Here is a 27840-nt window from a genome sequence, read left to right on the forward strand (position 1 = left end):
CTACCCAACACACGGCCATAGCCGGTCTGGATGCTCCCCCTGCAAGGGAATAAACGGATTTGAGGCAGATCTCCACCTTGCGGTCAGTGACATCCTTCAAGGATGACATCGAAGGCATAGGCAACGTGGCACTTTTGACTAGGCGTGTGACATGTGAATCCACTTGCGGAGGGGGTTCCCACTTAGAAAAATAATTGTCCGCAAACGGATAAGCCACGGCTAAGCGCCTCTGGGGCTGAAACAGTTTACCTGGATTTTTCCACGCCTCCTCTAAATGATCCACTAATTGATCAGAAAGAGGGAACACCGTAGCCTCACCCTTAATATCCTTAAAAAAGGCATATTTGAAATTGGCCACCGAAGGATCAATATCCTCAATAACTAAAGCCGTGCGGACCGCACGAATAAGACCAGGGATATACACCCTGGACTTCGCGTCCGGCTCCTTTGGTACGGAAAGGTTCTTGGTCAGATAGATCCAGAATCATCTGACGTCTCATCGTCATCTCCATAAGCAGCAGATAAAGACGCCACCGGCCTATTATGAGGCCGCAACACAGACTCCCCCTGTAAAACATCGGACAAATGCTGAATCGATGTAGTTAGAGTATTAACCCACGCAGGCTCCGGAGAAACCTGGAAAGGGACAGGGAGACTGTGGGGTACCATCAATTGTCTCGGGAACTCCCGCATGGGTGACGACACCACTGACCGCTGGGACAAACCCGTCTGGGTAAACGTAGGTGGCGGAGCTAGCTGGCCCACAAGGGTTGTAAGCGCCTTAGCGAAACAAGCCCAGGGAGGTTCCTGTACCGGGACCGTGACCATAATCGGCCGTGACAGTGCCAGGCACTGGGATCATAACACCTCCGCGTTACCCTCCCCCTCCGCTATTGGTACCTTACATTTAGTACACATGAGCTGGAGAGGAAAGTCAGTCTCAGACATGATGGTAAGTATGTGACACTCACACCTATACTTATTGGTATAGTGTGAATAACACCCTGCACACCGCGCACAGCAAGGGCTTTGAGCAGAGCAAGATCAGGGACAGTAATATGGCTGACAATAGAAAGTGAAAGTACAGACAGCAGGGCTAGCAGATTAGTCACATACAATGCAGAAGAACCAAATCCCTGCACTATTAGCGCTGATTCTCAACTACTCAGACCCTCAGGCTGGTAGGACTCAGCGCTGCATACACTGACCTCTGATAAACGGAGGAGAGGTATGTTGGGGGACCCAGACCGCAATGCCACCGCTCACAGGCTTCCAGCAGCGTTCACCATGCTTTAAAGATGGCCACCGAGGAGCAGAGGATGAAGGAGGCCGGCCTGGGGGAGGAGCGCTGACACACTATGGCCAATCAGGCAGAGCAGAGAGGCTGTGTGCAGCAGGGGAGGCGCCGGCTTAGAGACAGGGAAAGCGCGCTCCCCTGGCATGCATTTAACCCCTGGGACGCCGCAGCGCATGCCGCTCAGCAGCGGCCCGCTGTTCCAGGGGGTAGTGGAAGCGCAGGTTGGTCGCCTGGCTCCACGCTGCAGCCAGTCCCCAGGGAGCCCCATGCCTGGGGACTCAGGACCATGTGACCAGCAGGGACCCACCGCGGGACCCAGCTGCTTACCTGCTATCCCCTTGGATCCGGCCATGGTCCAAAACATCTGGGGGCACCGCTAGCCGTGACCCCAGATGTTTACTAGCATCCCCGGATCAGTACCGGCGTTCTGGTACCGGCGGGGTGTAGGGGAGACAGCATGGACGTCAGTACTGACTGTCCATGCTGTACTCCCAGATGTGCAGCCAGCGCTGCCTTTAAAACAAACTTCAGGGGCTCTTCATAGCCCCCCTATGCACAGTGCCTCCGACTCCGAGCCAGGCACCAACGAAACTGAGATGCCTTGGCCCGGGGGCGGGGTATAGGAGAGGGACCCAGATGCATCCTGGTAGGCTGAAAACTTTAACTCTGTGGTGCCTGAAGACTGACGTCATCACCTATACCCCATGGTATCCTGTGGATACCCTATGGACCCTGCAGTAGAAAAAAAGTTGAACTTTTTATTTTGACAATCCCAACGTTTTCTGAAGTGTCGTCCTCACAAGCAATGCTTCATAATAGCCCCCAATGCTTCCTGCTAATGTTACTGCAGCTGACAATGGGCCTGATTCAGAGCCGCTCGTTAGCGGCTGCTCGTTCGCTCCTCGCGATGTTTGCCCAACTGCGCATGCGTACGGATTGTAATACGCATGCGCGAACCAGTCTGTGCGGCGGAAAATTGTTTGTTCGCTAGATAGCGAGTGCCTGCTATTTTGAGTGACAGAAAGAGGCGTATGTGGGTGGTAACAGGGGAAGGTGCTTGAAAACGGGGAGAGGAGATCAGAACGCAGGCGTGCTTAAAGGTCAAAGCGGGCGTTTTAAGGGTGTGCATAATTAAAACAGCAGCGTCATCAACCACGTCAGTTGGGTGTATTTTAGCCAAAACTGCTCGCAAGATTGCGGTAGGAAAAACCAACCACAAGACTAGCGAGCAGTTCATACGCTGTTCGATGTACTCGATTAATCTAATAAACAGCGGACATGACGTATGATGCGAGCGGCCAGGGGGCGTTTTTATCAAATAAACGAGCGTATGTTTTGTTCGCTCGTTCAAACATGGAGGCGGCAACAGACCGCAAGGAGCGAACGGTTCATTTGAATAGCCATCCCCTTTTTCTGAACGAGCGAGCGCTATTCGCGAGTGGCTCTGAATCAGGCCCAATGACAGTAGTAGTGCAAGCTGGGAGCGCATAACAAAAAGCAGCATCTGATCGTATTGGCCATTGCTCCTGTCCAATCAGGTGTGTGCCAGTCACATGGGATTAAACCACAGCAAAGAATCACATTCCTCCTCTTTATTGATTTCTGGACCTCTCCCCTACTAGATGCTGGGGATGCCTAATAGCGACCCCTACAACCCCAATTTTTGTACATATATCCTAAAGGGTTAAGAAAAAAAAAACTCTAGCATTTAGAAATTTTAAATATTTTTAAGATCAGAAATCCTGCCCTAAAAGCAAAGCTTGCAGCCTTCCATAGGCCTGGTTTATAAACAAGTGTGTACGTGTGATCTCATAATAACACTGTATTATCACAAGGTTTTGTTTGTTTGTTTTTTTTAATCCTTTTACACTGCTGTAGACAGGTCTGCCTAACTTTAACGATTTTAGTAGTGTACTCCTATTTACACAAGGCAGGACTGATTAAGAACATGTTGTCCAAAAGCAAAGCTGGGTACACACTGACAGATGTATAGGCCAATCAATTGATCGGCCAATGTATCCGCTGCCCGTCGGGCAGTGTGTACCCGCAATATGTCGGTGAACGTCGGCCTTCACCGACATATCGCATTGGCTGTGCTGCACAGCCCATGGACAGATATGTCTGCAGACATATCTGTCCATCGGCAGGTGTGTAAAGCTGGCCATACACCTGCACGATTTCGGGCCGATTGCTGGATTTTCGATGAGTCATAAGATGGATCTTGTGAAAATCGTGGATTGCTTTAGTAATATACCATCCGATGCGCGCTCCTGCAGCTCCTATAATCAGATCTTATGATCAGATGTGCAGCACATCTTGTCCATCGTATCGTGTGCAGATCGTGCCGTTTATTTTGTTCATGCGATCCATCGTGCAGCAATTCAAGTCATTTCAATGACTGTTTCCCTAATGAGCCTGTGAGACACAGGATCAGATCCTGTGCTAAGAAAAACAACAAACATGCTGCCGGGACTGCCAGGGAGCTCCGGGGAATCGTAGGGAAATCGTATGATGAATCTGATCTTATGCTGGTCGTGTAGGTGTATGGGCAGCATAAGGGTGGTCGGCTGACCGCCCGTACACACACAGCGGCAGCCGCGAGGAGGGGGGGCGGGACACACCCCCGCCCGCCGGGACACGCCCCTTGTCGCCGTAACCTGCGGGCAGGCACAGATGATGGTTGTTCAGTGTGTACGAACAACCATCATCTGCAGATATATCTGTATAGTATGTACCCACCTTTAGCGATCTCTTTGTTTACGTACTGAAACATTTCATTATTGCCCCTTTAGTTCCTTATAAATGGGGGAAAAAAACGCCTTGGTTCTCTTCTCTGTAGTCTTTTTATGCTTACGGTTATTTAGTATCATCTGTTTTGTGATCTGCAAAATCTGCAAATGTGAGGCACCCTGAGTACTATTGGGAGGAAAGCGTTCTATAAATAGCTATTATTATTAATGCTCCTGCCCTGAACAGGTCTTTGTGTTGTCAAACCCATAATGCATCTGAGAAGCAAGTCTTCGCTTTTCTGCGTCAGAACCCCAATAGCAAATAATCAGCTTATTTTGCATGCTCCTCAAATTGTGTATTGGTGTGACCGTACAGAAATGCCACCGACTGCCCAAACACAACACGGATGAATATTGAGCAGCTTAAGGAGACTCAACAAGAATAGCTCTTTATATATTGGGAAATGCAGGTGCGAGAATGGGGGGTTGAGAGGTGAACCAGTGCACCATCTGGTTGGCATTTCACTCAGAGAAGGCAGCCATTGGGGTTACCAGGGAGATGGTGGAGATAAAAAGAGAATTTGGCTCTAGAGCAGCTGCTTGTGGTACGCCCAATGAGAGATCTAAGGAAGCACAGACGCTGGGGCTCTGGAGGGCAGGGACCTCCCTACAGAATATGCTCCCTGCACCTGCTGCAGCAAAATGACTTACGAGTGGATGTGAATTTCTCCACATGTACCTTATGTAGCCTGTCCGGGGTTGCGATGATCACTGCGTCTGCAAACTTCTCCTTTTCCGCAGCTTCACTCCAGTCTGCATAAAAAAAATATTTATAATTAGGTCTCATAATAGAGATGAGATTTGCTTTTAAATATTTAATCTTCACTACAGGCTTAATTTACTGTATAACTGCAGCCAGAAGGACGCACGCCGCAGGGGGAGATAGGAGGGATCCGACCGGATCCCCTCAGGGGAGGCGTTCCAATAAAAAGCCCATAGGCTTCTATTGGGTAACGCCGTCTGAAGATGGCATTACCCACCGGGATGAAGCACCTGAATGCTTAGTACATCTGAGATGGGCAGTAAAACCTCCATTTTCGGGGTGTTTCTACCGCATTTTTCATTTTAGTACATTCTGCCCTTTGGATTTAATTTAAAGGAAATAAAAAGTTACCATCAAAAAATTTGTCTTCTTCTATATCATGAAGCGTCTTAAGTTCTTCTTTAGTGCAAGATCGTGGATCAGCAACCCCAACAATCTGAGGAAGAAAAAAAAAATATTTAAACTGAGGCAGTACACTAAATATATGTACGCTTATGTATTAAGTGTCACTATATTGTAATGTATGTTACTTCTGTGATGTAGTCAAGATATTTTATCCATATAGTCTAGTAGTTCTCAATCACTTCCTACCTGGACACCCCCTGGCAGCCTATTTGCAGTATATGCACCCCATATATTTACAAAGCAATACATATATAATGAATAGAATTGCTATTCGATAAAACTTTAGGCTCTGAGATATATATATATATATATATATATATATATATATACACATATACACACAAACACATATATATATATATATATATACACATACATACATACATACATACATACATACACACACACACAGTATATTTATATATTAAAAGCAATGTATGTGCTATAATCAAGATTTTTAAGAAAAAGATACAAGAGTAGAATAAATTCTATAGAATTCTCCCATATTTCCTTAGGATCCTTAGGATGCTGCTTTCCCCAATTATCACCTGGATATCTCTTCCCGCCATTACAGAAAATTTCTGAAGTATCCCTGAATGACACAGCAAGTACCCCAGAGGGTACTAATACCACATTCTGAGGACCGCTGATCTAGTATATAAAACATAAATCATGTTGTTATGAAATATCAGCCAACATATCAAATCTCATAGGGGGGAATTCAATTGTTTTTTTGCACGCCTGTTATATATGGGCGCATGACGGAACAATTCAATTGCTGCTCTGATCGGGAGAGAGTGCAGCGGGTGACCAGATCTCTACTTGCACCCTCCTGAACTGGTGAGCACAAATCCGCTAAAAGTCAGGTGTTTGGGTACGCTAACCAGGACTTTATATTGGTTTAACCACTAAATCCGTGCATTTGGGCACGACACGCAGGATAAGTAATTCTGTCGCGCCCAATCGGCAAAACAACTGAATTGCTCCGTAGGGCGCCCAATACTTATCGCTGCTCAATTTTGAATTATGCACATAGAATGGTGTAAACTAATGGTAGTCAACCGCAACAATGTGTCATTCTGCGATCTCAAAGTGTTGGTTCCCAAATGTAACGGTCAGATTCTATGACCACAGATGGGAACCCAAACCAGAGCTTACACAACTCTACTGGGGAAGATGAAATTTCGTAACTATAAAGAGAGGTAAAGTACCCTATGTTTTTGGACACAAAAAATAAACAATTATTTAAGTGCACAGCACCCCCAAACGAGGCAGCACTGTGCTGAGAATGTATGTATGGAGAAGGTACATCAGCATGGGGGGAGGGGGCTTTCCTAGCTATGTATGGTGTAGGCACATCATCATGGGGGGGGGGGGTCTTTTCTTGCTATGTATGAAGTAAGCACATCATCATGGGGGAAGGGAGGGGGCTTTCCTTGCTATGTATGGAGAAGGCACATCAGCATGGGGGAGATGGGGCTTTCCTTGCTATGTATGGAGAAGGTGCATCAGCATGGGAGGATGGGGCTTTCCTTGCTATGTATAGAGCAAGCACATCAGCATGGGGGGAGGGGTCTTTTCTTGCTATGTATGAAGTAAGCACATCAGCATGGGGGAAGGGAGGGGGCTTTCCTTGCTATGTATGGAGAAGGCACATCAGCGTGGGGGGATGGGGCTTTCCTTGCTATGTATAGAGCAAGCACATCAGCATGGGGGGAGGGGGCTTTCATTGCCATGTATGGAGCAGGCACATCAGTATGTGGGGGCTTTTTGCTATGTATGGTGTAAGCACATCAGCATGGGGGCTTATCTTGCTATGTATGGACTAAGCACATCAGAATGGGGGGAGGGGGCTTTTCTTTCTCTGTATGGAAGAAGCACATCAGCATGGGGGGAGGGGTATTTTCTTCCTCTGTATAGAGTAAGCACATTATTTATTAACAGTTTTTATTATTACATTTTATTTATAGGGCGCCACAAGTGGTCCACAGCGCCGTACATACAGTAAAGGGTACACAGAACATTACATTACAATACAGTAACCAAAATATAAACAGAACACAAGTAACAATTAGCAACACAATTCTCCATACACAATACAGCTGGGAAGGTGAAGGCTGTCATAGAAGTGCTAGAGAAGAAGACTGTGAGACAGTGGCGAAGAGGACCCTGCTCCTAGGAGCTTACAATCTAGGAGAGTTTCTTATATAGCGCAGAAAATTCTGTTGCGCTTTACAATTTGAATCAACATTTACTGGGTTGTAAAAGACAGACAGACAGACATACATACATACATACATACATAAAAGACACACATAAAAGACATACATAAAAGGTACGAGGGCCCTGATCGCAAGCTTACAATCTATAGGGAAATAGGTGTTGATACACAAGGATAGGTGCTACATATTGCAAATTGATCCAGCCCGATTGCAGATGTTCTTGGTGGGCTGTATAATCTGCATCAGCATGGGGGGGGGCTTTCCTTCCGCTGTATGGAGTAGGCACATGAGTATGGGGGACAGACGTGGCTTTCGGTGCTACGGATGGTGTTAGCACATCTGCATAGGGGAGGGGAGGGACGCTCCGTGCTTTGCAGAAGGTCACATGCCACTTTCACTTGGCAAGGACACTTTAATTTTGCACAAGCTCAGAGCTGGCAGAGATCGGATCTCATCCAATCATTACACCTGGGTGATTATTTCACCTTCCAGGCGCCCTATGGGTCTGAGGGCCTGATTCAGAGCCGGACGCTCTGACCAGAGCGCTCGCTCTGAATCAGGGCCCTCTTCCATGAAAATGGAGCGGCCTCCTGTCCGCTCGCATAGCTGTGGGTGACCACCCACAGCATATGCGAGCGGCCAAAAAGATGGTCGCGATGGTCTTGACCATCGCGACCATCAGACTTGCGACGGAGACCCTGCGGTAGGGTCTCCCTGCCACAAGCCCTCGAGTGATTTTGGCTCTATCAGAGCCAAAATCACTCCCACTGACATCACTAGTGATGTCAGTGGGGCCAGCTTCAGACGGTAGGCGTTCCCATGGGAATCAATCAACATCGACAGCACGCCCCCTTTGGTGCGAGACCCAGAGCGATGGTGAGTCCGTCGCTCGCCGGGTCTCGTGCATGCGCACGACGGAGCTCCCTCCGTCGTGCGCATGCGCAGTGGGGAACATCGACCCGCTTGCTGCTCGCGAGCGGGTCTGAATGACCCCCTGAGTCAGCACGGATTGCAATTGCAACCACACACACAGATCGGCCGATTGTTGCGTACTGTACATGCACTGCACTGCGCATTCACGGCAATCGCGCTGCGATTAGGCACGCAGACAGGAATCCATCGCAGAGTGAGTGACAGACCGTGAGCATTTGCGGGTGGTGATGGGGGAGTGGTTGGAGAAACGCAGGCGTGCCTGTCCGTTGGAACGCCATTGCATGGGCATGCATAAATTAGCCGCTGCGACTGCCTACGCAGCCTGAGTACTCACTGCGTACGATGAGACTTGCAATTGCTGCGACAGGTCAGACCTGCTGTAATTGTGTGTGAGGGGCCGATGTTCTCCAAAGTTACCGATGTATACGCAGGACTGCGAGGTATTACGGATGTGAGCAAGCAGCAGTGGGCGCCTCTATGCTGGCTGAGCGGTGACGGACATTAGCATATTTTTGCAGCTTCATTGCGTGCGATTACGCAGCTGCGATCTGCGCTGAATCAGGCCCTCTGTTCCCTCACTCTGATGAGAAAAACACAAGTTTTACTAAAGAAAGTAACATGGACTCTGACATGACATTTCCACTGATACAGAATTGGATGGAAAACAGGCTTCCGCATTACATACAGGGAAATAAATGCGTCTATTCGCAGAGTTGTACGTATCTTTGCCGTTTACCCCTGTCCATGCTCTCGGTTTGATACTTCTCGTTGTCAGGGTAAACTTGCACCAACCCCTACACTAGGTGCAAAAGACGTTAGAAAACAGACACATTTACGCCCACGTCTGCCTCTGCACAGCCGACAGACCAGATATCGTCCTCACTTAACTTACGCTAAAGCCTTACGCCTATATAAGCCAATTTACACCTATTCAGTCAGAAGTGTAGGTGTGACTGAAGGCTCGCAAATCTGCACCGCCCGTACTGGTCTACACACAGTTCCTCGGCATGTGCAGTGAGAAAATACACAATATAACCCCCTTATCTTGCTACATTCACCCCCTACATTAGGCCCGCAATCCGCAGAGACGTCTCCCGTGGGCAGGCGTACACCCTGAAGTGCAGTGTGACATTTACCTTTAAGGGTACATTTGTGGAGTGCTTCACAAATCAGGCCCATCATTGTTAAACATACAGCATAAGCTGAAGTGACAATGTATGTATACCACGTGCAATGCTGGTTTTCATGTACTTCAAGGTGAAAAAGCTGCTGCGGAAGTCCACGGCCTCATTTACATGAAGATATAATCGCTAAACTGTAAATCACACTGAAAAACATGTCAGTTAAACCGAAGGAACTTTATCACTTCTCCTTTTCATCTTCCGCATGTTTACAGAGTATTAGCTGAGGCCTCTATCGAAGTTGCCAATGTTTCAGTAGGGTTGCCAGGAACAATTGGCAGCTGAGCCGATGCGCCAAAGCATGTCATGTACGATGCTATCTCAGCCGGGATTGCAGCACTACAATCCCCATCCTGACAAGTTTACTGAATTGGAAAGAGGAATTTTAATGTGCAATTAGTCAATATTGCAAAATAGGGAGCTTTCCAGACTCAGAGATTTCCAGAGGGAAAAAAAGCTTTAATATCTGGGATGTCCTTGAAAATTAGGGACAGCTGGCAACTATACCGTAGGGAAGTCATAGGACATGTAATATATTGGAAGCCTTCACACACAAAAGAGTTTAAGTGCAGCTGCCACCTAGACAACATAACTCCCAACACCTCAGGTGCCCAGCTTGGGGAGAAGGTGCTGCCACCAATTACGTAAGAGGACATGGACAAGTCTTACTAGTGGCGTCATGGGCACTTCAGAAGGTCAAGGCAGCCACCAGACTCCTTACCTCTTCTACAATAAGCCCCATCAAAGCCAGAAATATATAATGCTGGCAAGTACGGCTTTGCCGGGACATCCCTCCAAATTGGGACAAGGGTCCTTTCACTCGGACAGTTAGGTGGTATGATGGTTGCGCTGAACTAATAACACAGCCCATCTACTCATTAGAATAGTAACGTCACTGGTTCCTAAAAATGGACAGGCACCGTGCTCATGAATACTGGTGCAGTAAACAAAATGGATTATGTCGGCAAGACAGGTGCATACACACTAGACGATATGCTCCCTGAGCGATATCGTCTAGTGTGTCCCCGGCAGGCTGTGCTCAATGTCGTTCATGACATTGAGCACAGCCACTGAACGATATCATTAGCGATATCGTTCAGCGCCGGGCTCTCTCACCCATTCCCTGACATGCAGCAACCTGACGAGGTCGTCAGGTTGGCCTGCATGTCAGCCCGATGAACGAGGATGACGAACGACCCACGGGAACGCGCGTCGTCGTCATCGTTCATCTTTTTTGTGTTAAAAATGGACGATAAAGTGGACGACTGAACGATAACGATATCGTTATCGTTCAGTCGTCCACTTTAATCGCCCAGTGTGTACGCACCATTAGATGAGTATTAGACGAGACACTGTTGGGGCCAACTTACGGTAGCTAGCAAGCCACGCTTGGAATTAACTGGACAACAGAGTTTTTAAACTGATGAAATTGCTTTAGGATTACAGTTCCTATTTGATGCCTACAGAGGCGTCTCATTCTGCATAATCACTCCTCATTAGCAGGCGGCACCCTAGGCATAGACTACTATCCTTGGCTACAAATCCTTCTTGCCCAGCTATATTTACTAAAGGACACATTTGCTACTTGAAAATGCATGAACATTTTGTAGCTGCAAATGCCAGAAGCCGGAGGAGGGAGCTCTTGTGCTTCATTTTGCTGGTTAAAGCAGAAAGAATGTTCTTATGTTATTTATAGTGTTGTTTGGATAGGAAACACACAAGCCCAAAAAAACAAAGCCGCCATAGATACACCCTAAAAAATAAAATGAGATTTACTGTCAATTCTCCATAAGCAAAAGCAGCTTAGGTCTATTGTCTGATATTTAAAGTCTAAATAAATGTGTAATGATTGATGCCGTCCCTGGGTCGGTGCGCTTTTCCCCTCGCTTCCAGAAATAAGCATGGTCTCTTTTGTGCTAAGAAAGAAAGCCCAGGGAGTGAGGATTGGCTGCAGTCAGATAGACTAGCCCTTGGTAGCTTTTCTTTAGCTTATCTACTGTAACCTTTAGTCTCTTTCTTCTTCCAAATGTCAACCAGGAAAAGGGTGTTTAAATCAACATGGAGCCACATTGTGCCTCACACCCCCATCCTGTTTCGGGGTTATGCCCAGAAAACAAATAAGGAAATTGCATCATATATTTTTTTTTTTTTTTCCCCATCTTGCAAATGGTTAAACAGCAACTCAGAGAGTAGCTCCCCCCTCCCACTGGCTGAGGACATGGCTGGAGCAGGATCCATTACAGCTCAGGCGTGGGGCACGTATTTAAGCAAGCTCTGCATAGAACTGGAGAAGAGATTTAAGGGCACACAGTGAAATGACACGGTGGTGACGGGACGCTGAACGTCATTTTAACAATAAATGCCATAGCCGATTTCTGGCTGAAGATGATGGGGATTATTTTTAACAGAATAAAGCAAAAAACGAAGAAACTTTTTGGAAGATATACAGTACAAGACTAAAAAGGGAACCGATCTGATGCTTTATCTGACAAGGACTTGCTAGAATGGTATTGGGGCTCATGTTTTGAAGGTGATTTTTTTTTGTATTTTTTATTTTTTTTAATATAGTATATTATATCTTTAGTTGGTAGATCTTTATTCCCTGTTAAAACCTTGTGTCTGCAATTTATATTATATATTACGTGAACCTTTTTTGTACATTAATTTTGTTCTTGTACATTTACTTTTTCGTAATCGAATACATTTTAATAAAATTAGATCAAATTACATTCATTCCGTCACCGAATCATTTATTTTATTGTGCATTAAAGATGAGTTTACTAAAAAAAAGAAAAAAAAAAAAGCTAATTCCAATTATTTATTTTAATTTTCAATAACTATATCTTTCGTAACAAATTATCCATTTATGAGAACAGAGTTGTCACATTATGAAAATTAAGCAATGCTGAGGACACTGACAGTTTAAGGATCTAGTAGAGCAATTTCTTCCTTATTATTTCACACTACCGAAATGGAAGACACCATTTTTTAGAAGATGTTATTCAATGGCTTCAGATAATTGGTTTAGACCACTGTATAACTCGTGCCATCAGCTAATGAATCATGCATGCAGCTTAAGGACATTCTAGCATAAATAGTAGCTTCCAGCTTGTGCAAAAAAAAAACACATGCAAATCTAAAATTAAAAAAGGGGGGGAAAGTGCAATTGTGTATTTTCCTGGTGAATAACCCACAAATTAAAAAAAAAATTGCCTTTTTTTTAGTCTTCAAAAATACAATAATTGAAAGACATTTTCTGTTTCATATGTGACTAATGCATACAGCAATAGGGTCAATGCGGTTTCTGAATTTATAGACCATAAAATTCTTTATTTAGTCTGTGCATTCACGATACACAAAGAACACTGGTCTGTAAACAGTAATACCATAATCAATGTTACAGTCGTAACAAACTGGAAAATGCAGTAAATGCAAATTGATTGCCTAAACACTATTAGATCATTATTTATGGTAATAGCTTCATTCAAACATAATTATTTATTTATACAGTTCCTCCAGGCACATTGGTACTACAGAGAGTGCCCTACATACTGTAAACTAATGCACATTTACAAATGGCCACAAATTATAGATGGATTGATCTCATAATTCCTTAGTCTAAAATAAAAATAACAGGGTTTTTTTGCCAGTTCACTGAAAAACACGGCACATCCTCCTCAATAATTGCTGTTATTTCATCATATGTGGCTGGAAAGAGTAGGTTCATTTTTATATTTTGTACACTTTCAAATATTTATTTTGTAAATTTTTTGCTGCAATAAAATTACCTATTGTTACTACACAAAATGAACATTTATTTTATTTTATCATTTGTGTTTCCGAGATATTTGACTATTGTTTTTTTTTATTTACACATAACAGGGTTGGAAGTGTCTATTCTATTTACCTTACAGTTCCGGACAAATTGGGTTGTTTTACATTTTTATCTACGTATGTGTACTGTATCTCAGAGTCTTAAAAACTGCAATGGATGTTAATAGTCGAAAATATTCAATTCTTAACGTTATTTAGTTTTTAATTTTTCTGTATTTTTCCTTGCTCTTTATAAAATATATAGGATAATGTTAAATTAAAGGAAGTTATGTCAGCTGTATACTGGATTAAACAGGAGGCATATTATAGAACATGGCTATGGTGACACGTGGTCATGCATAATGCATACAGATAAAGGTCTTTTCAAGAACATTTTGATAACAAAATAAACAGGTACAATAAGAATTACATTTAATGAATGTAATTAGCTGCAAGAAACTGCAGACTAAATGCTACAAAGGGACCCAACACACTTCACATCCAGCTACAGGAACCTTCTGCAAAGCATGGCTTATGCAAACACTGGAAAAGTCTATCTATAGAGGAACAAATGAAAGAATAAATAGCGTTCCCATTTTCTGAGTCTACACCAGGTCTTTCTTTTTGGGAGCCATAGGCAGCGAAATAGTTATATCCCAATTTCCACTATATTAGTTAAATCACATGCAACAGGGCCCAGAATTTAACCACAAAAAAAAAACAAGCAATCTACTGCTGGGTACACGCGATATAATATATAGTCTGCGGTGGATGGGAAAGGCCATTGTATAATGTGTACCCTGAAAGCCACCCAATTCATCGTTTATTGAATGGGGTGATGACATCTTCCCATTGGATGTGCTGCACATGAGATGGGACGATGCATCATACAGCGGATTGTGCAGTGGGTACGGCAAAGCAATATAACGGTACATCGCGTTACCTGGTCCTCCAGGTGTGTACCCAGCTTAAGGCAACAGATTTTTAGTGCCGGAAAACACCAGGAGCTATGTAACGTGAGACACACAGCAGCTCTAGGTGTAGTCAGTAACTGCCAACTGCCCGAGATGTGTCACTGATGATCAGGAATTAGACTCTAGGACGAACCCTGGCACTCCAGCTGCTGTGGGACTACATATCCCACCATGCCCTGCCACAGTTTTAGCATTCCCTAATAGCAAAACTCTGGGATATGTAGTCCCACAGCAGCTGGAGTGCCAGGGTTCGCCACCACTGAAGTCTAGTCACTTATCGCGGTAATCTTCCATATGATACACTCAGTTTGCAGTTAGGATATAGAAATTATTATTTACTAAGAATATTTTGATCCTTAATCAGTTAAAAAGAAATGTGTCACGCCTTAGTAATACCCCTTTTATACCAAAAGTCCCGGGTGTGACCGGGGATTTGGAACATGTTTCCAACCAGAATCAAACTCGGGACAGACCACTTTTACATCGCAGCGCCATCCCATTCATATCGGAGCCGCTCTTCCAGCGCAGGTGAGTAGCCCCTTCCTCCCTCTCTTATCTCACTCCACAGCGATCCACAGGCAGGCTGGTTGGGTGCGCTGTTCCGTGTTGCTCGGGCCGGCGCCGATTGCAGTGGACGCTTGGAGATGTCATCTCCAGGCACCCCTGAAGCGGACAATCAGATAGGTATGTGGCACAATCCGGGTCATCATGACCCGAATCGTGCGGTTTACACTACAGGGTGACATGGGAACGACCCATGGTCAACCCTGCAAACAGAGTTGGATCCCCGGGTCCCTGGACCCGGGCGGATCCGTTTACACTGACAAAAATCCCCGGTTAACGCCCGCCCGTTCACGGGCATCAACCCGGGATTTTCAGGCCGGTGTAAAAACATGATCATGCTGACAGGAGTATGCTGCAAAACACATTTTATATCATGGGGGATATTGGAACCACAGAAGAAATTCTTTGCTACGTGGCTTTAAAAATGATTAATTTTTTTTTTTTTGTTAAGATGCGCAGTGTTACAATGGCTGATTTATACAGTATCAATGGGTGTATAATTTTACAAGCCACCAGAATGTGTTGCAATACACTCCACTGACCTCATCTAGAAAAGACTGCACATTAGGCAGGACCTGTGACTTTCCACAAGGGGTCGTCAGTGGAACAGTAATGAAAATCCAAACATTCAGCTTGCATAGTATTTCTCCTTATACATTGCCCATGATAGTCGCTGCTATTTCTTTCAAAAACATTTAAAAAAAAAAAATCGGCAGAAAGAAAAAAAAAAAGACACCCACACGTTGAAACATTTTTGGAGTTTACGGTGATAATCTGACAGCACGGCTTGTAAGATCTCACCCCGACATTCCCCCTGTTCCTTACTGCATATCCAAATGTACAGTGAGGGATACTTTTAATACAGTTTATCATACATTTATAGACAAAAACACACAGGTGTGCTGACATTACAGTAGTTATTACGCTCACTTATAGAGATAAAACACACATACTGTATATACAGGTTAGATGTATACTAAATGTAGTACTTTCTGAAATCCTAGCGGCCAATGGGGGAACTCAACAAATATTGATCTGTATGTCACATGTAAAACTGGTAAACTCATAAGGGAACAGTGACGAGAGGATGAGGCATTTAGGTTTATAATGGGATTTTACCCCCCCAAATACGGACAGTTAGGGAATAGGGTAGTGCAGTCTTAAGCGCGGCTATAAACATTTTATGGATAAACTTGTTGTAGGGTTTATCATTAACACCCACATAATACTGAAGCGCTCAACTCCTTCCTTGATATAATGCTCATGGCAATTCACGAGTAATCATATTCTGGAGGCCTCTCTGTTGCAGGTAGTACTGTATGTACAATGGGAATGTTTAAGTTAGAAAAGTAAGAAGTAATCCCTTCCCTATCAAACTTTTCTATCTATATCTACTAATTGTAGCCATAGGAGAATAGATATTTCATGAACAGGGAACCGATCTACTCTGTTTGAGCAATTGGTTACTCTACACGAGTGCTCAACCAATCCAGCTCCTTGGTAAAGCTAGAATGATCCAGAGACCCAAAAGGGGTTTCCATTGTTGGGTCAAATATTTCCTACACATACATTAAATAGGAACAGCATCCCCGCTCTTACTGGCAGCGGTATCAGTATGTAGCCAGCTTAGCACAAGTACCCAACAAAACACCCCTAGCTCCGAGAATCAGCTCTCTGCTTCAGTTAACAACCCCAATTTGCTATTGAGGGGAAGGGGGGAGGTAGGGGGAATGTTTGTGCTTTAACAACATCCTGTAAGCAAACTCCCACTCATATTTTGCAACACACCGGCATGTGGCCACTGCAGGCATATGTGTTCCATAGACGGCCTCAGAATACTCATTCTCCTCGTTAATCCTTAGATATTTAGTGCATTGAATATTTGCCTCTGGTGTGAGGATGACTGAAGCTGGCTATTCAGGTGCGTCCACATCTAGGTTCAGGGAGCATTTGTGGCTTAGATACCTTCAACTCCACATTATTTATTTATATATATATATATATATATATATATATATATATATATATACACACATACATACATACATATATACATATATATATATATATATATATATATATATATATTTAAACAAAAAATAATGAATGTAAACTCCACATATAAATTACAATTCTCCTTGCCAACAATTCCGGTCGCTTATTAACCACAGGCATCTTATCAAAGGGACTTTCAACTGCTAGCTGTTTCCTCCTATCCCCTCATCCAGGTGCCAACTTAACTGGGAGGGGCATATACCCAGGATAGAGGTCGGTCAGTGTCTGCCAACTAGTCTTCCACAGCTTACTTTATCTAACTGGTACAAAGCCTTCCTGTCATTGTGTTAGTGGCTCAATCAAAAGCTATTTTACCTTGTTTGAGCAGAAAGTTGAAGGTAATTTTGCTCTCTAATAACCCACCTGTTTATTACAGCCTACCCCATGCCCACCTATACCCCTCACACACTGGTACACCCTCACGTCTGTCCCTATCTCCTCACTCCTTGTATCTCAGCTCTGTCTTATTCCCAATAGACTGTAAGGTCACTTGAGCAGGGCCTACTCACTTTTCACATCTTCCTTATATGTCCCTATTTGATGCCTGTACTGTTTTCCATGCTGCCAAGCCCTGTGGAGTATTGTGGTGCTTTACAAACCAAAGCAGATCAGTGGATACTATTCCGCCTTCCATTGAAGTAAGCGCACAGGGAATGGGGAGTGGCACATGCGCCATAACGACTCTTCCACACATACACAGTGAAGGACGGTTCAACAGAGAGAGACTAATTGGAAAATGGTGCACTACAAAGAAGAAATTGGTTGAAAGTCATCTCTAACATGGACTAGGGATGGCCATTGTCCATCGATGGTTAACCACCGATGGTAGTTGGTTTTGCCATCGATGGTACAGAGCCGCCCGATTATTATTTCTTCTTCTACTTGGAGCCAGGGACCACTGATGTGACCTGCAAAGCCCCCACTTCTGATTGTCCCGCTTGCTGGTGACTAATAGAGCAGGGATGACCATAGGCTGGTAATACTCTTGATGGTTCCCCTGTCGATGGTTTCATACCATCGAGGTTAACCACTAATGCAACCATCGATTGTGGCCATCAATGGTTAACCCATCGATAGCCATCCCTAACAGACACTTTTTCCCAGATAGAAATGACAGGCACCAACAATTTAATGATAACTCTATCTAACACTTCATAACCTGTTTGGGAATAGTTTAGTTATCACCAAATATTGATAGCTTAGCGTTTATTCTAGAATCCTGCGCATAATCAGTGAGAAAGGCAAATTTTTATTTTGAAGGGCAACATTTTAGACGCAATGTATTACTATAGTTATTGTAGCGATAAGACAAGTATAAAATTTTGCCCTACAAAATGAAAATATACCCTCCTCACTGATTATGTGCAGGGTGCTAGAATGAACACGAGATAACCATATTGCTAGCTAATTTATATGGCATACTTCTATAGCGCTTTCATTTCGGACCTAAACCCAGCTGACCTTCTTTGCTTCCAAACTGTGACCTATTCATTATGAATACATGTATCCGTATGAAACAAAATGCTCCGTCAGTGAACACAGGGCCTGATTCGGACCCGCTCGCGAGCGCAGGACGCTCGCAAGCGGGTCGATGGTGCCCGAATGCGCATGCGCACGACGGAGGGAGCTCCGTCATGCGCATGCGCGAGACCCGGCTCGGGGTCTCGCACCAAAGGGGGCGTGCTGTCGATGGTGACTGACAGCACGCCCTCTTTGGTGGGCGTGCCGGGGGCGTGGTTGCCAGACGGAGGCGTTCCCATGGGAACGCCTACCGTCTGGGGCCGGCCCCACTGACATCAGTAGTGATGTCAGTGGGAGTGATTTTGGCTCTGATAGAGCCAAAATCACTCCAGGGCTTGCAGCAGCGAGACCCTACCGCAGGGTCTCGTCGCAAGCCTGATGGTCGCGATGGTCTTGACCATCGCGACCATCATCATGGACGCTCGCTATAGCTGTGGGTGGTAACCCACAGCTATGCGAGCGTCCAAGAGGCCGCTCCAAGAACAGGTAGGAGGGCCCTGATTCAGAGCGAGCGCTCTGGTCAGAGCGTTCGGCTCTGAATCAGGCCCACAGGCTTTCCAACAAAATAGACCTTCAATGTAATGGACATGTTCTCTAGTGCATTAACAAATTCAGAATAAGAGGCCTAAGCTACATAAAATAAATCAATGCCCAGCGCCTTGTATTTCAAATATATAAGTAACATGAAAAAAAAAAATTAAGTTTTTAAAAAAAAGGCTCCTTACCTTCATTACTTTGGGGAAATTTGAGGCAAAATATGTGTAGACCATTCCTCGACTCCCAGCGCCCACAACCAGGACTGTTACACATCTCACGTCACCTTCGTCAGGCCTCGACTGATCAAAAGAAAGAAGTATTTTCACTTATCGGAAGATATAAAGCATATGGCTCGTTGCCTAAATTGTGTGGGCCATATTGTTTATATATCTTAAATAGTACTATATTTGCTGTCAAGGAGTACTGCCAAATTATGCTGCCCACATAACCTTTGACACTAGCAGCAATATGAGCAATTGGTCAATAGCCTACTGTGCACGGCAACAAAACGACCATGATGCCCTATAAATCGGATTGCGTGTTGTGCCCATATTGCTTTGTGTTTTATTACTCTAGATAACACTTTTTCAATATGCAGATGTATCACAAAATATAGTTACACTATAATAATTTCCTTTTTAAAACTACAGTGTGAAATGAAAATGCTAAAGACAGAGGGCCTGATTCAGACCCGCTCGCGAGCGCTGAGCGCTCGCAAGCGGGTCGATGGTGCCCTAGTGCGCATGCGCACAACGGAGGGAGCTCCGTCGTGCTCATGCGTGAGACCCGCATAGCGACGGCCAAGCCGTCGCTATGGGTCTCGCACCAAAGGGGGCTTGCTGTCGATGGTGAGTGACAGCACGCCCCCTTTGGTGGGCGTGCCGGGGGCGTTGCTGCCCAGACGGAGGCGTTCCCATGGGAAAGCCTACCGTCTGGGGCCGACCCCACTGACATCACTAGTGATGTCAGTGGGAGTGCTTTTGCTCTGATAGGGTCTCGTCGCAAGCCCGATGGTCGCGATGGTCTTGACCATCGCGACCACCTTTTTGCCCGCTCGCATAAGCTGTGGGTGGTCACCCACAGCTATGCGAGCGGCCAGGAGGCCGCTCCAATTTTAGGTAGGAGGGCCCTGATTCAGAGCGAGCGCTCTTATCAGAGCGTCCGGCTCTGAATCAGGCCCAGAGGTCAAGCAAAATGGCTGCTTTCAGTAACCATGGCAAAAGTTACAGCAATATGACATTATTATTACTATTGTTTATGTATATGGCACCACTAATTTATTCAATGTTGTACAGAGAATGTTATTCATTTCAGTCCCCGCTCATTTGGAGCTCACAGTCTTAAGTCCCTAACATACAACCACACACACACTAGTATTAATTTTGAGAGCGATTCAGAGTTGTACTCGAACCCGATGGTTTGCGTACAATTCCGATAGTTGCTGGCCGGCGCACGTGCAGGATCTGTACTGCGCCTGTATGTGCCGATCAGTGTCTGCCACAACGGTCAAAGTGCTACCAAAGCCTCAGCGAGATTGACATGCTGCGCCCAATTGGGGGCGGGGTAGTGGCGGCGTCAGGGAGCACTATTGAAAATGGGTGTGTGGCACCCCCCGTTTTCAAGGCCAGTGTCAGCCTCTGCCAATGCAGCTTCACTGGCCCCAAGAAACGTCAATTTCACGGCCATCTCGAGTAACCTGAGGATTACTTAGATAGGTGACATTCACGCAGTTGAGCAGATTCCTGCATCCTCGCGCGCAGCAGCGAATTACAGAAAGCGTCAGGAGGAGTCTACTTGCACAAGACGCCTCCTGCGGCATTAGCACAATTTTGCATCGCCGCTGAGTATAAAGCCGCAGCGATCATACGAAGAGCGTTTAACGCTGAATCATCAATTTAGTCTAACAGTATGTTTTTGGAGTACGGGGAAATCCACGGAATCACAGGGAGAACATACAAACTTCACACAGATGGATCATGACTGGGAATTGAACTCAGCCCATCCGTGCTATAGGGATATAATATAAGTCATTGTATTGTGAGGACACTTTTGTGGAGAATGGAAAAAAAAAAATAATCCCGTACAATCTTCTTTAATACTGGAATAAAAAAAAAAGAAACATTAACAGGAATAAAACATTTCAACAGAGGTGACCGATGTCAGAGGTGACAAACATTAGTTATCCACGTGAATGAACATGTAACCACAACGCCATAAAAGGCTACGGTGAGAGAATGGGTCCAGGCAGCAGATAACCCATATTTACAACGACTTGCATCCAATATACATTGGCGGCAGAGGACACGACTGCAACTGTGTTTTTTGGTTCCCGGTAGGCCCTGAAAAATGACACATGTGTAAGTAGAATTTGCCTGAACGTGTGACCTGGAGCGGCTTGAACACTGACCTACAGTACAGCATGGACAGCATGACCCAGGAGCTGCCTACACAACCCTTAGCAGCACTGCATATAATATATCTACACAATGAATGCAGGCATCTCTAGAGCACTGCATATAATATATCTACACAATGAATGCAGGCATCTCTAGAGCACTGCATATATATATCTACACAATGAATGCAGGCATCTCTAGAGCACTGCATATAATATCTCTACACAATGAATGCAAGCATCTCTAGAGCACTGCATATAATATATCTACACAATGAATGCAGGCATCTCTAGAGCACTGCATATAATATATCTACACAATGAATGCAGGCATCTCTAGAGCACTGCATATAATATATCTACACAATGAATGCAGGCATCTCTAGAGCACTGCATATATATATCTACACAATGAATGCAGGCATCTCTAGAGCACTGCATATAATATCTCTACACAATGAATGCAAGCATCTCTAGAGCACTGCATATAATATATCTACACAATGAATGCAGGCATCTCTAGAGCACTGCATATAATATATCTACACAATGAATGCAAGCATCTCTAGAGCACTGCATAGAATATATCTACACAATGAACGCAGGCATCTCTAGAGCACTGCATATAATATCTCTACACAATGAACACAGGCATCTCTAGAGCACTGCATATAATATCTCTACACAATGAATGCAGGCATCTCTAGAGCACTGCATATAATATCTCTACACAATGAATGCAGGCATCTCTAGAGCACTGCATATAATATATCTACACAACGAATGCAGGCATCTCTAGAGCACTGCATATAATATATCTACACAACGAATGCAGGCATCTCTAGAGCACTGCATATAATATCTCTACACAATGAATGCAGGCATCTCTAGAGCACTGCATATAATATCTCTACACAATGAATGCAGGCATCTCTAGAGCACTGCATATAATATATCTACACAATGAATGCAGGCATCTCTAGAGCACTGCATATAATATATCTACACAATGAATGCAGGCATCTCTAGAGCACTGCATATAATATATCTACACAATGAATGCAGGCATCTCTAGAGCACTGCATATAATATCTCTACACAATGAATGCAGGCATCTCTAGAGCACTGCATATAATATATCTACACAATGAATGCAGGCATCTCTAGAGCACTGCATATAATATATCTACACAATGAATGCAGGCATCTCTAGAGCACTGCATATAATATCTCTACACAATGAATGCAGGCATCTCTAGAGCACTGCATATAATATCTCTACACAATGAATGCAGGCATCTCTAGAGCACTGCATATAATATCTCTACACAATGAATGCAGGCATCTCTAGAGCACTGCATATATATATCTACACAATGAATGCAGGCATCTCTAGAGCACTGCATATAATATATCTACACAATGAATGCAGGCATCTCTAGAGCACTGCATATAATATATCTACACAATGAATGCAGGCATCTCTAGAGCACTGCATATAATATATCTACACAATGAATGCAGGCATCTCTAGAGCACTGCTGATGATACCACAATATGCTGCCTTAAGGCTTCACTATTGGGACTTATATACATGCAGGGCAAGGTGGTGCTAATTAAGGCTGCAAGGGGTTAGACACAAAACATGGTGGAGTAAAGACAGACAACACATGGGGGGGGTATTAAGGGATAGAGAGGACACATAAGGAAAACAAGGGGTGCAGAATGACACAATGGGAAATTCACATACACGACGAAACACAATGGGGAACTCGAAGGTTTAGGCAAATGACAAGAGTCATAAGAGACAAGTTTACTGATCATGGAACAAACAATGAACAGAGAAAACCACGTAGAGAAACAGAAATCCTGTCATGCTGTTACAGAAACAGCTTGAGACAAGGTAAGTGACTGTCTGCACAGTGGGCCTGATTCAGAGCCGCTCGTAAGCGGCCGCTCGTTCGCTCCGAGCGATGTTCGCACATCTGCGCATGCGTATGGGTTGCAATGCGCATGCGCCAGTCAGTGCGGTCGGAAATCGTGTGCTCGCAAAATAGCGAATGCCTGCTAATTTGAGTGACAGAATGAGGCGTTTGTGGGTGGTAAAAGGGGAAGGTGCTTGAAAACGGGGGGTGGAGATCCGAACGCAGGCGTGCCAAACGGTCAAAACGGGTGTTTTAAGGGTGTGCATAATTAACAAAGCAGCGTCATCGACCACGTCACTTGGTTGTCTTTTAGCCTGAACTGCTCGCATGATTGCGGTAGGAAAATGCTACCACAAGAATAACGAGCGGTTCATACGCCTTTCGATGTACTCGATTAATCTAATAAATAGCGGAGCTGACGTGTGTTGCGAGCGGCCAGGGGGCGTCTTTACAAAATAGCGAGCGCATGTTTCGTTCGCTCGTTCAGACATAGAGGCGTCAACAGACCGCAAAGAATGAGCGCTTAATTTAAATATCCGGCCCCTTTTTCAGAACGACCGTCCGCAAATAGCGTCCGGCTCTGAATCAGGCCCAGTGTCTGTGTGTGGGTTGCTTGGATCTTTCACTGGATTTAGGGGACTTTTGCCGCTACCACGTTACTATTTACACGTGCGCCAGAGGTGTTTTTACAAATGAATGGGTCTGTGTATAAGACTGGCGCTGGGGCTCCTGCCCACATTTTCATACCTCCCAAAAAATTTGAAATGTAGAACTGGAGCATAGAGACAGAGGGCCTGATTCTGGTCCGGGCGCTATTGTGGCGCTTAACGCAGTTTTCCAATTATCAGAAAACTGCACATGAATGGGTCCTGGGTTCTTGCTCTCAGATGCCCCAACACGCGACATGACTGACATTTAAGGGTGGAACGGGGGCGTGCCTGGCCAGCGTTCCTGGAAACGGGGGCACGTCGACCCCGTTATCTGGGAGTGCCGCAGCCTAGGGTTTGCTGCAGCTTACTCAGGGCCTGATTCAGATCCGCACACAAATGCCATCGCAGCTGCGCTCTCTCACGGATCGCAATAGCGAAAATATGCGAATGCCTCCAAAGCTCGTTGCTGCCTTCTCATATCCATCCGACGACATGCACCAACGTGACCTTTGGGAACATCGCCGTAGATCTGGCAGCCACACAGCTTCTGGGTGAAGTCTGACCTGTCTCAAACACTGCGGCTCTCCCGATACGCTGAGAGATCTCATGCTGTGAAGGAGATCGCAATGGCTAATTTATGCACGCCCATGAAACGGAGTTTAAACATCTGCATTTCCCTAGCCTCCTCGTTACCTCCACCAAACGCTGACTACCTGTCTCTCACTTTGTGAGTGAATCTTCCGTGTGAGCGCAAGCGCATATAAGCCGCAAGTGAGTGCGCAGTGTGGCTATTGCGCAATCTGCGTAAACATTGGGAATTTGTGTGCGTATCTGAATCAGTGATCAGATTGGACGGTGCTGCTGCCATCGCAACTGATGGTGGCAACCCTGGCCCTAAGTTTGCACATTCAAGGAGGGGGTGTGGTCATGATACACGGTGGGAGTGGCGTATTGCTCTGCTCTTCTCCGCCCCTGAAACTCCCATACAATGGCACAGGCACCTGCCTGCCATCTGTACAATATGCAGTATGGATTCCCTTGTAGTTTGGATTTATGACATTAACCCAATACATCTAGGGGTAAATTTACTAAGAATCGAGTTTGGGAGAATTTGCAATCTCTGGAGAGTTTGGGCATTTTTTTTCCACTCGCAAATTTACTAATGTTAAACTCGGGAGAGAGATCTCCATTGCTACGAGAAAATACTGAAGAGTTAGCAAACCCTCTTCAATTCACCATCAGCTAAACTCGAGAACTTTTTCACTAGTGAAGATAGGATTTGGGAATTTACCAAGCAGAGAGTTTCTAAGCTCTCATGGGATGGGAAAACTCTCCTGTAAAAATTTGGGAAATAAATTCACCTGCCTGTGATCTGCGAGTTTGGCAGAAACTTACACAAATCACTGTGATCCATGTATTGTATGCTCCTGAATGTAAATAGAAAAAAAAAGGATACATTTTTATTAAAAAATGACGTGAGGTCCCCCCCCAAAAGCCTAACCAGCCCCGTTTTGTCAGCCTGTCCTGGTACCTATAATTATAGAGAACAAAACGAGTAGGGTTCCACCGTAATTTAGGTACCAGCACCAGGCTGCAGGGCCAGTCCTGGTTTTAACTATAGGGGGGAAAAAATGCGTAGGAGTCCCCCTATAATTAAAATCAGCACCTGACCCAAAACGGCAGGGCTGTAATGCCACAACCCGGAGACCCTATTACCGGGGCTCCGTGGCCAAAGCATTATCAGCCCAAGCCGCTCAGGCCAAGCCGGGGATCCCCCCAAGAAGGGGCACCCCCCGAAACCCCAGGCTTGGTCTGAAGCACGGAGCTCTTACCCGCACCCCTGGGCTGTGGGTACGGGGGTAATTAAGTGATAAATATCAGTAAACTATTGTATTTTACAGGGGGACTACAGGTGCCAGCATGCCTGCCCTTTGGCACTTGTTGAACTACAAGTGCCAGCAGGCGGCCAGCACCCGTACCCCCACTGTAAATTAAATAGTTAAATATAGACACCACACACCTTGCCTAGTAAAACTTTATTCAATACACCTGCGCACTCACACATACTTACCTGCTTCCAGATGTTTCTGTCCCCTTCTCAAAGTAGAATCCATGGCAGGAGCTGAAAAAAAAAAAGAGTCTATACTCACCTAGATCCTGGCACTGGTCTCCGCCGCATCCAGGGTCTTGTTAAAACAATAAAACGACTTACCCGAACCAGGGCGGACATGTGTAAGTATAAGCTGTTGCATATACTTACACGTCGTGAAATGACAGATGACCGAAGTCAGCTGTAATTTCTCAAGGGCCGCGAGCCAATCAGCCGCTGCTTTACATGTAGTGGCCGCTGATTGGCTGGTTCCACGTGGGTCGTTACATGTAAAGCGGCCGCTGATTGGCTCGCGGCCCTTGAGAAATTACAGCTGACTTTTTAACAACCTACAACACAAGCAGCTTAAGGTGGCCATACACGGCACGATATACAGTACGTGCCGATCCGACGTATCGGTACGATATAGGTGCTATATCGTGCCGTGTATGGGCACGATATCTTACCTGATATCGTGCTGCGTGCTACCGCAGGTTTGTATATCGCATCCCCAGGTCTTCCTGCAAAACCATCTGACCTGGGATGCGATGTACGATCCCATTCAAATGATGGAGGGGGGAGCCGGCATAGCGTGCGGTCTGCGGGGACCACATGAATGCCGGCAGTGACAGCACGATCCGTCTGCCGACGGATCGGCAGTCGCACTACAAGGTGTATCGCACCGTGTATGGCCAGCATTACACATATCTCGCTGATATGTGCAGGCTGCTTGCTCGGGAGAGTTTTGCAGAGAGAAGATACTGCAATCTCGGGTGAGTAACCTCCTGCAAAACGTGCTACTCGGGGGGAGAACTCTCATTCTGCTTCACCATCGGACATCTCACTCTCAGCTAAACTCACTTCTTGGTAAATTTCAGAGTTTCAGGAGCCTGAAATCACCTGAGTTTTGGCGAAGCTAATAGGAGTTTAAAAAAGTAAACTCGACCAGACTCGATTCTTAGTAAATTTACCCCCTATACTCTTCTTTAGACAGTGACAAAGAAGAAGAAATGAAAGTTACTAGATGCAGTGTCACACAGAATGGCGAGATTACACTGTGGACCTCATTCAGAGCCGGTCGCACAGAGCGTGCGGTCGGTCTGAATGAGGGGAGGACCTCTTGAATTTTCAAGACGTCCTCCTTTGCGGTGGTAAGGTTGTGGGTTAACACCCACAGCCTTACGACCGCCTAAGGTAATGGTCGCGATGGTCAAGACCATCGCAACCATCGGGGCTTACGAAGAGACCCTAGGGTAGGGTCTCCCTTGTCATAAGCCCCGAGAGCTTTCGGCTCTGTCTGAGGCGGAAGCTCTCCACTGACATCACTAGTGATGTCAGTGGGGCCGCCCCCAAACGGTAGGTGTTCCCATGGGAACGCCCCCGTTTGGGCTGCCACCCCCCCAGCCCGCCTTCCAAACGGGGCGAGCTGTCAATCAACATCGACAGCTCGCCCCCTTTGGATCGAGACCCGCTACGACCGGCGCTGTCGGTCGTAGCGGGTCTCAAGCATGCGCACGACGGCGCATGCTCTGTGGGTCTAACGACCGGGTCTGAATGACCCCCTGTGTGTGTGGGAACCCGTAGATAACATTTTCTTTTGGGATAAAGTTATATTGACCGACAATACTTTACAGAAGCAGTGACTATGTAAAGACAAGTAATGTGCCTTAATTCATTATACTTTAACTAGTTTTTGTTCACTAGCCAGGTGCTCTCTTCTCGCCCCT

At 45.5% G+C, this 27840-nt stretch overlaps 1 protein-coding gene across 2 annotated transcripts in view; it reads right to left on the bottom strand.

The window, feature by feature from the left end:
* LOC148478227 (uncharacterized) overlaps positions 1–27840 on the bottom strand; it is a 198582-nt gene that overhangs the window by 150770 nt on the left and 19972 nt on the right. For both annotated transcript variants that reach the window (XM_088455750.1, XM_088455749.1), the window contains exons 3-5: positions 19243–19353; positions 5201–5285; positions 4766–4839 (exon numbers count right to left, since the gene is read on the bottom strand). In XM_088455750.1, coding sequence (XP_088311876.1) covers positions 4766–4839; positions 5201–5285; positions 19243–19353 — 270 coding nt within the window. The remainder of the gene's footprint in view (positions 1–4765; positions 4840–5200; positions 5286–19242; positions 19354–27840) is intronic.

Source organism: Taudactylus pleione, unplaced genomic scaffold (assembly GCF_031769625.1).
Source record: "Taudactylus pleione unplaced genomic scaffold, aTauple2 ptg000671l, whole genome shotgun sequence".
NCBI classification, from domain to species: Eukaryota; Metazoa; Chordata; class Amphibia; order Anura; family Myobatrachidae; genus Taudactylus; species Taudactylus pleione.